At 38.8% G+C, this 13,366-nt stretch overlaps 1 protein-coding gene across 1 annotated transcript in view; it reads left to right on the top strand.

The window, feature by feature from the left end:
• The window catches only part of LOC126195538 (actin-interacting protein 1), a 177,767-nt gene that overhangs the window by 42,091 nt on the left and 122,310 nt on the right, over positions 1-13,366 (top strand). The window contains exon 5 of the mRNA XM_049934165.1: positions 5,077-5,257. Within this exon, the coding sequence (XP_049790122.1) occupies positions 5,077-5,257 (181 nt within the window). The remainder of the gene's footprint in view (positions 1-5,076; positions 5,258-13,366) is intronic.

Raw genomic sequence — 13,366 nt, 5'->3', positions numbered from 1 at the left:
CTTTCTTTAAACTTTTGAAAGCTATAGTGCACCTGTTACTGAAAATATTACATAAAGATTCGTTGTACCTGTGCCAGACACCAAAGCAAGCTTCCAGCATAATGGTATTCCAGAGATGCTCAGTAAGAGTGGAGCTAAGTGATTTGATTGGGTCATATTCATTCCCACATGTTTATGAAATGTTCATTAAATTTGTCTCACACTTAGGGAGCTGAAGTGCAGTCTTGTGAAGGTACAGATTGTCTGTTGAGGGCTGTAGATGAACAAACAAATGCACACGACTGGGGACAGTAGGTTCCTATATTTGTTGCTCTTGGCATGAAGGCAGATATACTGTTATCTGGTAGGTAATATCATATTAAATCTTACACCACTACTTTTTCTTACCTGAAAATTACTTCATGTAGACAGCGAACTAACTCTAGACAACATGTTGGGCATATTGGGTGCTCAAATACCCGAGCTTTTCAAATCGGTAAATGCAGAGGAGAGCATTAGAGATCGTAAGCATCATTAATTGCATGTGTTACAAGGAATGTTAAGAAAGACAGGAAATTGTTTTTGCATAGCAAGCTTGAAAGGAAACAAATTGCAAAGTGCCTGAGTAGTGAACATCAGATATTCAGCTCTGAGGTTGACACTGGTGGAGCAAAAATGTAAGAAATTCAGAAGGATTGTACAATATGCCTTAGATCAGTATGTGCTGATCAAGGCTTTGAGGGATGGAAAAAACTGACTGTGGTAGAACAACCATATTACAAAGTTGCTTTGGAAGCAAAGATAACTTCTTCACTGATTTAAGTGAAGTCAGTCTAGTTCACAAACAAAAGCAGAATAGAGCCAAATTGGGTGAAGAAGAGGAATGCAAGAAGTGTTCAATGAGTTTGAAAGTAATTTTTTTTTCCAACTGGTCTAATTAAATGTCCTAAGAATTTTTAGTCTTGTGTAAAGTCAGGAGGTGGATTGAAATCATCTGTCCAATGGCTTGGTGTCCGCAAGGGCACTGAAAAGATGACAGAGAGAAGGCCAAATACTAAATTCAGTTTTCCAAATTTTTTTTTCACTATGGAAGATAATGATACACTTCCTCCTTCAGTCATCGCACCAACTCGGAAGTGGTGGATATTGAGAGAAGTGATTGCAGAATAGAAAATCTACTCAAACCACGCAGTACTGGAAATGCATCTGGCCCAAATGAGATTCTGTGGAGATTACACAAAAGAACTTGCTCCTCTTCTACTAATAGTGTGTCTTAAGTCACTGGAAGAACATAGGTACTGAGTGATTGGAAACAGACATAGGTCATTCACGTTTTCAAGACAAGTTACCAAACTGTTGCTCATAATGATAAGCCTACATTGTTGATGTTAATCTGTTGCAGAATTATGAAACATGTTCTGCCCTAACTCATTATGCTATTTCTGAGAATGAAAATCTCCTCTAATAAAAACTAACATGGATTCTACACTGAAGCACCAAAGAAACTGGTAAAGCCATACATATTCAAATGCAGAGATATGTAAACTGGCAGAATATGGTGCTGCAGTTGGCAATGCCTTTATAAGACAAGAAGTGTCTGGTGCAATTGTTAGATCGGTTACTGCTGGCACAATGGCATGTTATCAATATTTGAGTGAGTTTGAACGTGGTTACATTTGGTGCACGAGCAATGGGACACAGCATCTCTGAGGTAGCAATGAAGTGGGGATTTTCCTGTACGACCATTTCACAAGTGTACCGTGAGTATCAGGAACGTGGTAAAACATCAAATTTTGCTGCAGCCGGTAAAAGGTCCTGTAAGAATGGGGCCAGTGACGACTGAAGAGAATTGTTCATTGTGACAGAAGTGCAACCCTTCTGCTGATTGCTGCAGATTTCAATGCTGGGCCATCAACAATTTTCAGCGTGAGAACCATTCAGCGAAACATCATTGATGTGGGCTTTTGGAGCTGAACGCCCACTCGTGTACCCTTGATGACTGCACAACACAAAGTTTTCCACCTTTCCTGGGCCTGTCAACACTGACGTTGGACTGTTGATGACTGGAAACACGTTGTCTGGTCAGACGAGTCTCATTTCAAAGTGTATCGAGCGGATGGACGTGTATGGGTATGGAGATAACCTCACGAACCCATGGACCCCGCATGTTAGCAGGGGACTGTTCAAGCTGGTGGAGGTTGGTTCTGTAATGGTGTTTAGTGTGTGCATTTGGAATGTTATGGAACCCCTGATATGTCTAGATAAGACTCTGACCAGTGATCAATACGTAAGGATTCTGCCTTATCACCTGCATCCATTCATGTCCATAGTGTATTCCGACAGACTTGGGCAACTCCAGCAGGACACTGCGACACCTCACACATCCAGAATTGGTACAATGTGGCTGCGGGAATACTCTTCTGAGTTTAAACATTTCCGCTCTCCACCAAACTCCCCAGACATAAACATTATTTGAGCATATCTGGGATACCTTGCAACTTACTGTTCAGAAGAGATCTCCACTCCCTTGTATTCTTGCGTATTTATAGACAGCCCTGCCGGATTACTGGTGTCAGTTCCCTCCAGCACTATTCAGACATTAGTCTAGTCCATGCCATGCCATGTCGTGTTGGTGGCACTTCTGTACGATATTAGGCAGGTGTACCAGTTTCTTTGGCTCTTCAGTGTATAAACAGAGATCTTACGAAGCACTGCTCATTGGTTTGACCATGAAATCCAAAGTGACATAGACAAGGCCATACTTCCAGTAAACATTTGATGCAGTTCTCCACTGTCATTTTGTGAACAAAATTCAAGCATGTTAAGTATCACACCAGATTTGTGACTGGGTTCAGGACTTTGAGACTGTATAACTTATTATTTTTAATGGGACAAAATTGCTGGAGATAACCCAAGGAAGTATCAGAGTGTCATTACAGTTTACAAAATCTGAAGCTTTTTGCAGATAATGCTGTTATCTATAGGAAGGTCGCAACATCAGAAGACCATAGCAAAATCCAAGAAGACGTGCAGGGTGTTAACGATAGGTGCAATGTTTTTCAGTAAATAAATGTAAGATATTGTGCTGAAATAGGTGAAGAGATCCATTGGTGTTTGATTACATTATTGGTAAAAATCACTGGAAATAATAAAAGCTGTAAACTACCTAAGAGTAACCATCTAGAGCAACAAAGTTTAATTACCTCATAAAACAAGTAGTAGAAAAAGCAGATGCCAAGTTGAGATTAATTGAAAGAATTTTGAAGAAATGTAATTCACATACCAAAAAGAAGTGACTTACAAAACACTTGTTTGACTGATACTTGAGTATTGTTATCAGTGTGGGATCCTTACCAAGTAGGATTAACACGGGAGGCAGAGAAGATCTATTAATGTGTGGCACATTTCACCACAAGTTTTTCAGTAAGCGTGAGAGCATTTTGGAGATGCACACTGCAGTGGCAGTTACTGTAAGAGTAGCATTGTATATTATGGAGAATGTTACTGCTGAAAGTCCAAGAATGTATATGTATGAACAGTTGACAGCATATTAGTCCCTTCTACATGTCTTCTGAAATGATCAGGACAAAAAAAATCTGTCAAATTAGAGCTCCTGCAGTCATTTATTGACAGTTGTTTTTTCCCAAGCTCCATTCATGCATGGAACAGAGAAGGCTCAGAGGTACCCTTCACCAAACACCGTAACATGGATTGGGGAGTGTGTATGTAGATGTAAAACTGTTGCTGATTTAGCATTTTTTCTGGATATTTGTGGTAAGTTCCTATGGGACCAAACTGCTTGAGGTCATCGGTTCCTAAATTTGGTAAAATAATTCAGTAATGTTAAAGTCATGTTCACATACATGCTCTATGAAGTAACTTAATTGAATAGAGAACGAATCTACTCACCAAGTGGCAGCAGAGCACACACATAAATTGATTGTTTTTGTTGTTACATTCCACATGAAGTGCAATATATAATCTTAACATTTTAAAGGGTTTTTAAATTATCTTACGGGAACTGCAGTTGTACCTATCACCTATCACCTTCTTTGTTGCACCTGGTGACAGTTTGCTAATTATTAGAAATACTTCACTGAAAGAAGCTAAGATCGTTTTATGACAAAATTGTAGAGGAAATGCACTTAAATTTCATGTAGGAGTAAATAAACAAATGTGTGGGCAGTATTATGGCAAACTGATTGACTGTGTTTCAGAGGCACTAAAATAGTTAATGGAATGCCTAACATTAAATTAAATTCATCATAAATCATGCTGAAATGTTATGGAACTTGTAGTATCAAAATTAAGTATTTAGTGGTGATGGGTTCTGAATATTGGAGTCAACAAGCCAGTGTACAGCCACTGGCCAAGGGTAGTTATTTGTGACTTATAACTATATTGCTCACACCCGTTGTTATGCCACATAGCTGTGTTAACAAATGATGGCTATTAAGATCAGAGTTGCAGTAGATATTTTTAAAGGGAAACATTTTGAAAGTGTAACTTTAGTCAGTAATTTCATCTTTTCTCATATAAAGTGAAATGTGAGGTTGGTACTCTGATTGGGTTATTGAATTATTCAGCAGCAGCATCTTCATAGAAGAATAACAGAGACATTGCAGCAATGGACAGAGAAAACCTAAGGTTTTATTATTTCTCTTTTCTACCAATTTACTGAGCAGTTCAGTGTTCCTGGCAATGTTTGTAAACAGAGCCACACAAAGGAATATTGCAAGAGCTAAAACTATAACATAGAAATATGTAAACTGTTAGTGCAGTTTTATGAGTAAATATTCATGAAAGTGCATAAATAAGTTTGTTGTTTCAAAGAAAATTCTCTTCAAGAAATAATTTTGCTCTTCATCCTTAGACTTTCCTTTTTCTTTGTGGTTCTAGTCTGCTTTCAAGACTGATATTCGTAGACTGCTTCATTACATTTTTTACTAACTTGTTTTGCTGCCTCTTTACAGTTTCACTACAATTCAGATTCCTAGTGGCAGATAAAAGGCTTCATTGTATCTATTTTGTAATGTTTAAATTATGTTATTTGCAAGGCTTAAGACTTCTCCAAAAACACTTTGTATTCTGTTATAGGTTTGGCCATGTTTTCATGGCTGAAACAGGAACGTCTGTTGGAGAAATCTCTGGTCAGTCTAAACCCATAAACTCGTGTGATTTTCGACCTTCACGACCATTCAGGATCATTACAGGAAGTGAAGACAATACCATTGGTGTGTTTGAAGGACCACCATTCAAATTCAAAATGACAAAGCAGGTATGTAGCTTATTTTGGCATAAAATCATTTGTGGTAGTAAAGTGTGTGGGCTACTGCATGTGAAAGAGACTGACTTCAAAGGGAAACTAATTACTTTGTGGGAGCTTCAAGCTTTCACTGATAAGAGAACTAGTGGAATAACATTATATGTTCCTAATGTAAAAATTCTGTTAAATTTGAACAACTCTTTGAGGGTTCTGCAAACATCTGTCTTTTGGCTATCTTCTGTTCATTTTTTATATTCTTCAGTATACATTTAACATTGAGGTGTGTCTGTGTGTGTGTTTGTGTCGGTGTCTTTCTTTCCAAATCTGCAAGAGGATGTTGTCTGATAGCTTAGTCTATATTTAAATGTACTTCAAATGTGCTTCTCTACCATTCAACACCGTCTCCATGTAGTGAATAGCAATCAGTTGATTGATATTGTTGTTATCACCTCAGAGATTTTCAGGTGTTTAATTTTCATTCCTTTATGATATTATATTTCTGTTATATATTCCTTTTTCATTTCTCATTAATATTTAACAACTACCGCTTTCTTTTCTTTCCTTTTACTGAACCTCCTCCATCATTTATGAGCAGTCTTTGCTTTTTCTCTATTGCTATGTATGACTTGTTTATTGGCACTTCTAATGTCTTAAGTTATGAAGTCTCTTTTGTTGCAACAAATTTGTTATTGTTTTTACTTTCTTTCTGTCCTAGTATATTATCTGATCGCTCCAAGCATTTACCCTGGTAAAAGTCTAGATCGGGTCCAGTGGCACATGTCCGTGTTCCATGCAGCACTGTTCTCAGCAATTGCCATGAGGTATGATAGGAAGGAAAGGGAGCATGTCAGCTGCTGGTTCTATGCAGCCAATGAGAGAGCAACAGACAGATGATGCGTTTCCAAAGACAAGGAAATATTGTCATGTCAGTATGCCATGCTGTTGTTGTTTTGTTGTTGTTGTTGTTGTGGTCTTCAGTCCTGAGACTGGTTTGATGCAGCTCTCCATGCTACTCTATCCTGTGCAAGCTTCTTCATCTCCCAGTAACAACTGCAACCTAAATCCTTCTGAATCTGCTTAGTGTATTCATCTCTTGGTCTCCCTCTACGATTTTTACCCTCCACGCTGCCCTCCACTACTAAATTGGTGATCCCTTGATGCCTCAGAACATGTCCTACCAACCGATCCCTTCTACTAGTCAAGTTGTGCCACAAATTTCTCTTCTCCCCAGTCCTATTCAATACCTCCTCATTAGTTACATTATCTACCCATCTAATCTTCAGCATTCTTCTGTAGCACCACATTTCAAAAGCTTCTATTCTCTTCTTGTCCAAACTATTTATCGTCCATGTTTCACTTTCATACATGGCTACACTCCATACAAATACTTTCAGAAAAGACTTCCTGACATTTAAATCTATACTCGATGTTAACAAATTTCTCTTCTTCAGAAACGCTTTCCTTGCCATTGCCAGCCTATATTTTATATCCTCTCTACTTCGACCATCATCAGTTATTTTGCTCCCCAAATAGCAAAACTCCTTTACTACTTTAAGTGTCTCATTTCCTAATCTAATTCCCTCAGCATCACCCGACTTAATTCGATTACATTCCATTATCCTCGTTTTACTTTTGTTGATGTTCATCTTATATCCTCCTTTCAAGACACTATCCATTCCGTTCAACTGCTCTTCCAAGTCCTTTGCTGTCTCTGACAGAATTACAATGTCATCGGCAAACCTCAAAGTTTTTATTTCTTCTCCATGGATTTTAATACCTACTCCGAATTTTTCTTTTGTTTCCTTCACTGCTTGCTCAATATACAGATTGAATAACATCGGGGAGAGGCTACAACCGTGTCTCACTCCCTTCCCAATCACTGCTTCCCTTTAATGTCCCTCGACTCTTATAACTGCCATCTGGTTTCTGTACAAGTTGTAAATAGCCTTTCGCTCCCTGTATTTTACCCCTGCCACCTTCAGAATTTGAAAGAGAGTATTCCAGTCAACATTGTCAAAAGCTTTCTCTAAGTCTACAAATGCTAGAAACGTAGGTTTGCCTTTCCTTAATCTAGCTTCTAAGATAAGTTGTAGGGTCAATATTGCCTCACGTGTTCCTATATTTCTATGGAGTCCAAACTGATCTTCCCCGAAGTCGGCTTCTACCAGTTTTTCCATTCGTCTGTAAAGAATACGCATTAGTATTTTGTAGCTGTGACTTATTAAACTGATAGTTCGGTAATTTTCACATCTGTCAACACCTGCTTTCTTTGGGATTGGAATTATTATATTCTTCTTGAAGTCTGAGGGTATTTCGCCTGTCTCATATATCTTGCTCACCAGATGGTAGAGTTTTGTCAGGACTGGCTCTCCCAAGGCAGTCAGTAGTTCCAATGGAATGTTGTCAACTCCCGGGGCCTTGTTTCGACTCAGGTCTCTCAGTGCTCTGTCAAACTCTTCACGCAGTATCATATCTCCCATTTCATCTTCATCTACATCCTCTTCCATTTCCATAATATTGTCCTCAAGTACATCGCCCTTGTATAGACCCTCTTTATACTCCTTCCACCTTTCTGCTTTCCTTTCTTTGCTTAGAACTGGGTTTCCATCTGAGCTCTTCATATTCATACAAGTGGTTCTCTTTTCTCCAAAGGTCTCTTTAATTTTCCTGTAGGCAGTATCTATCTTACCCCTGGTGAGACAAGCCTCTACATTTTTACATTTGTCCTCTAGCCATCGCTGCTTAGCCATTTTGCACTTCCTGTCGATCTCATTTTTGAGACGTTTGTATTCCTTTTTGCCTGCTTCATTTACTGCATTTTTATATTTTCTCCTTTGATCAATTAAGTTCAATATTTCTTCTGTTACCCAAGGATTTCTACTAGCCCTCGTCTTTTTACCTACTTGATCCTCTGCTGCCTTCACTACTTCATCCCTCAAAGCTACCCATTCTTCTTCTACTATATTTCTTTCCACCATTCCTGTCAATTGTTCCCTTATGCTCTCCTTGAAACTCTGTACAACCTCTGGTTCTTTCAGTTTATCCAGGTCCCATCTCCTTAAATTCCCACCTTTTTGCAGTTTCTTCAGTTTTAATCTACAGTTCATAACCAATAGATTGTGGTCAGAGTCCACATCTGCCCCTGGAAATGTTTTACAATTTAAAACCTGGTTCCTAAATCTGTGTCTTACCATTACATAATCTATCTGAAACCTGTCAGTATCTCCAGGCTTCTTCCATGTATACAACCTTCTTTTATAATTCTTGAACCAAGTGTTAGCTATCATTAAGTTGTGCTCTGTGCAAAATTCTACCAGACCGCTTCCTCTTTCATCTCTTCCCCCAATCCATATTCACCTACTACGTTTCCTTCTCTTCCTTTTCCTACTATGGAATTCCAGTCACCCACGACTATTAAATTTTCGTCTCCCTTCACTATCTGAATAATTTCTTTTATTTCATCATACATTTCTTCAATTTCTTCGTCATCTGCAGAGCTAGTTGGCATATAAACTTGTACTACTGTGGTAGGCGTGGGCTTCGTGTCTATCTTGGCCACAATAATGCGTTCACTATGCTGTTTGTAGTAGCTTACCCACACTCCTATTTTTTTTTATTCATTATTAAACCTACTCCTGCATTCCCCCGTTTTGATTTTGTATTTATAACCCTGTATTCGCTTGACCAAAAGTCTTTGAACATAAATTGTGACCAAATAAAGAAAAGAATGGTTTCAATTTTGGCACTAGAAATTGCCTCTTTTCTCATGTCAAATTGCTTAGCTGAAAGTATCATCCCATTGGCTATGCAAAAGTGATGTGTTGCCAACCTATGAGCAGAAGAAAAACACTGCCATGACTGCTACTGGCCCTAATCTATACTGTAGACACAATTATTTGTTTTCCTTTTTTTACCATATGGAAAAGCCCTTCTGGTAAAAATACTGTCTACTAACATCCAGTGAACTGAAACCATTTTGGTTTCTAAAATGGCAGTTTTTGTTAATGAAATGTTCACATGTTCACGTTTTTATATTACAGTTGGTTGTTGTACATTAACACTTTGAGCCCTGAGCCATAGTGCATGAAGCTCTACTACAAGGCCTAACTGTTTTTAGGGTATTTTAATCTACTACAACTCTTAAATGATTTTTGTTATAGTAATGACATTATCCTTATTGAAAAGCCAGAACTTTCTAGTTTGAAGCTATGTGTAATACTTTGTTCTTTTAATTAATATTTGCTTTCATGAAACTTTCAATTACAGCATTGTTTTTGAAAAGAGATATGTCAAGGAGATATGCACTTAATGCTCAGAAGGAAACTGCATTATTTTAAACAAGAACTTTAATAATTATTTATACTGCTTGTTTTGTATACAGTAACCTCCTTTGGCTTTATTTTAAGATGTACTTTTGGTCTTTGTATGATAAATTTTGAAACATGGTATTTTGCTCAATGCCACTTTGCATTCACCACACTGGTAGCTTGTGTCTTTGTGTCACACTTTCCCAGTAAGCTTTTTGCCTCTCAGAGAACAGACTACACATTGTTTTTGCTTCTTTTTCTTGCCTATTTCTGTCTCAATCTTTTTCAGTTGATAGTCTGGAGAGTCCCAATGTACCAGGTTGTGGTTCGAGATCTCTGCTGTCTGCAAGACCTGCACAGAGAGTTGTTCAAATGGTTCAAATGGCTCAAATGGCTCTGAGCACTATGGGACTTAGCATCTGAGGTCATCAGTCCCCTAGAACTTAAAACTACATAAACCTAACTAACCTAAGGACATCACACACATCCATGCCCGAGGCAGGATTCGAACCTGCGACCGTAGCGGTCGCGCGGCTCCAGACTGTAGTGCCGAGAACCGCTCGGCCACCGCGGCCGGCACAGATAGTTGTCATAAACTGTGATGTTGTGAGGCATTTTCCAGTTACCTTGTTGTGCAATGTACTTGAATTAATTATCACCATTATTATTATGTGGAATGGCAACTTTCTCCACCACTTCACAGTTCAATGCTCAAAAGCCCCGTATGATAGTTGTTTGTCTGATAAGTCAACACACAACTTTTTTTTATTATAGTCCACCATACAGGCTGGTTTTGACTTCTCTCTGCCTCTCTTATCAATATACGTCACAATCTCAGCAGTGTGTCTTGTACTTATCATGTGCACATTTCTTTTGTCCTTCCAACAGAATGCCAAGATACTTCCTTTACGCTTCCCTGAAGTTCAGATCTTTTATAGCAAAAGGTAATCCTTGTCTCAATTTTCTTGTAGTTCTCACAAGGGCAGTTTTTGTAGGTTCCAGTTCTGAAGCAAGGACTGGATTGGTGTAGAATCTGTCTGTAAACAAAGTGCAACCTTTTCCTCACAGATTCCCAAGCAATGTCTTTACAAGTGTCACTGTGTCAGACCTCTCACCTGCATAAACAGAAAAATTTGACATAACCTGTGTCGGACTCTGACAATGTGTACAGTTTTATACAATATTTATGGCTTCTGTGGCATGTACTGCTTGAAATACACACGGCCACGAAATTTGCACGTTCCTTCATCATTGTAATGTTTTGAGAGGGTGTATATGCTTGCTGGAAATTAGCAGACACCATATCCAGGAGGGGTCTCACCTTGTGCAGTGGGTCATAGCCAGCTTCTCCTTTTTTCTTAGCAACTGAATTGTCACTGATGTGAAAGTTTCTCAAAATAGAAAGAAACCTGTCATGGCTCAGGATGTTTGGACAGAAATTACATGACACAACAGGATTCTTGGACCAGTGCTCTCGTATACAGTGTCTCACACTTACACACATACGAACTACAATTTCCAGAAACTTTCTTATTTCTATGAGAGTAATTCCTTTCCACTTTGATAGCGAGCACATAGGGGAAAGGGAATTTGTGCTTCGTAATTTCCTTATGCTTTGTTGTGCATACAGATTAGTTTGTTGCTTTATATGATTCACCATACTGTCTGTAAGTAAACACAAAAAGAAGTCTAGAGGTGTGCTGTTCTGGTCTAAACTGGTAAGGTTGCACTTTCCAGAGTGTCCCGAGAATGGACAGATATTTGGCACATGATCAGTAGTCGTCCAGCCTTCCTCAGAATTGGTATGGCGCGAAGTTCTCGGTCGCCCACAAACTTCAGGTTTGGTATCAGTAGAAACAATGGCAATACATGCTTCTGAAGAACTTGGATGCTCGTTCTCCTCATCTGAATCTACCATAAAAATAGTATTTGCAAATAAAATCACTTACTACAGTAGTATTGAAAGCTCTTTCAATTGAAATCGGAATGAAAATATTGTGTATTTTGTTATTTACTATTCTTCTTGAATATAGTCTCCGTCATCATCAGAATTGAGCAAATCATCATCCTCTGAAAAATCAACATCACTTTCTTCAAACTTGCGATAACTCACCAGCGATTTCATCATCTGTCAAACCGCACTTCGCCATGATGACTGGTTCTCCCTTGTCCGGCATGCCCGCACAGTCTAACGTCAAATCGTCAAATACTTCAACTATAGCCTCTGCCGTGCCTCCCAGACCATTGGGAGCCCTACAACCACGTAAAGGAAGGAAGAGGAAGATTGAGCACATGTGCCTGTAAAATTACAGGCATCGGGTTTTCGGGCTGGTCAGGTGCGCCCGTATTTTTACGGGCATTGGCTCCAAAGTGTTAATGTGTGGAGAAATGTGTGTTGTCAGGTTTTTCACATTTTCTATATCTTACAGAACACAAAACTGGCAGGGAAAACTCTGCAGAATGTAAAAGATTTAGAGTGAAGGTAATAACCCACTGAATAGTTAAGGTAATGTCATCAATAGGCACACAAGAAAGATTGAAAACTTCATTAGCTTTTGCACAAATCCTTTTCTTAGGTGCGCGCCCACACACACACACACACACACACACACACACACACACACACACACACACCTGTACAGCCAGGTTGTGATGGCTGAATACCCAATGCCAGGACTGCATTTTGGCAGGAAGATTGGAGGAAGGATTGTCATATGGAGCGGGTGAAGGGAGAAAAGCTGTGAGTAGCAGGAGGAAGTGTTAGGGAAGGATGGCTGACAGCTCAGAGGGTGGCAGCAGATGTGGAAAATAGGAATGAGTCACACAGACATTGGAGCCGATATTCGTGCCGTGCACAATGACAGTGATGTAGGATAGTGAATTGGGAGTGGGTGACTGAACAGAGGAATGGGAGAGTGTTGAGAAGTTGGTTGGGCAGTGAATTTACAGAAAATGAAAGCAGGAGGATTATAGGAATGAAGGATGTGTTGCAAGGACAAATCCTATATTTGTAGTTCAGAAAATCTGGTGGCAAAGGGAAGTGAATAGTTTAATTATTGAATCTGAAGATTGCTTAGCTTTAGATTACCTGCTGTGTGACAGCTTGTACCTTCGTAATCCATTCAACAGTCTTTGTTTTGAAAGCATTATAATTATCACCAACACATTACATAAAATACAATTATGATATTTGTTTTCAGAGAGGTGCCCACAGAGTGGTGGAATTATTGATTCTTAAAATAGAGTTGTTACATTTTAATAAAAGGCAGTCCATATCACAATAATTTTTGTATTTTTTATTCTGATAACTGGTTTCGGTTTATAAGACCACCCTCAGACCAAAACCCTGAAATATGTAACATTTATAATGGGTCATATATGGCAAAACTTAATCACCTTAGAAACTAACTTAAAAGCAACATTAGTTATGATATAGTATGGTGTGTTACCCAGATGAGGGAGGAGCCAGTGCACAGAGCCACTGTGTCATACCGACTGGTGCCCGTCACAAACTGCTGGCTAGCTAGTAAAGACTAGGCATTATAAAGGGGAAACTCTGTCCATTGTTCGTCACGTGATCCATTGTAAAAATTATCAGATTCCACCAATAGTGTTTGTGTAAATATAAAAACATGATATTGCACATGTAATAGGATATTGCTAACAAACTAATAATACGCTTAAAAAAGTTTAAAAAGGGCAACAGCAATAGCCGGAATATTAAAAACTCCCCATTGTCGAGGGCCTGACCAAGCTATTATGTTTTGTGTATGTTGCCATAGTGACTAGCACAGAAGATCCATTCATCTAAGCA

Source organism: Schistocerca nitens, chromosome 1, assembly GCF_023898315.1.
Source record: "Schistocerca nitens isolate TAMUIC-IGC-003100 chromosome 1, iqSchNite1.1, whole genome shotgun sequence".
Lineage (NCBI taxonomy): Eukaryota > Metazoa > Arthropoda > Insecta > Orthoptera > Acrididae > Schistocerca > Schistocerca nitens.
Note: the sequence above shows the minus strand (reverse complement) of the source record. Positions and strands in the feature narration are given on the sequence as shown.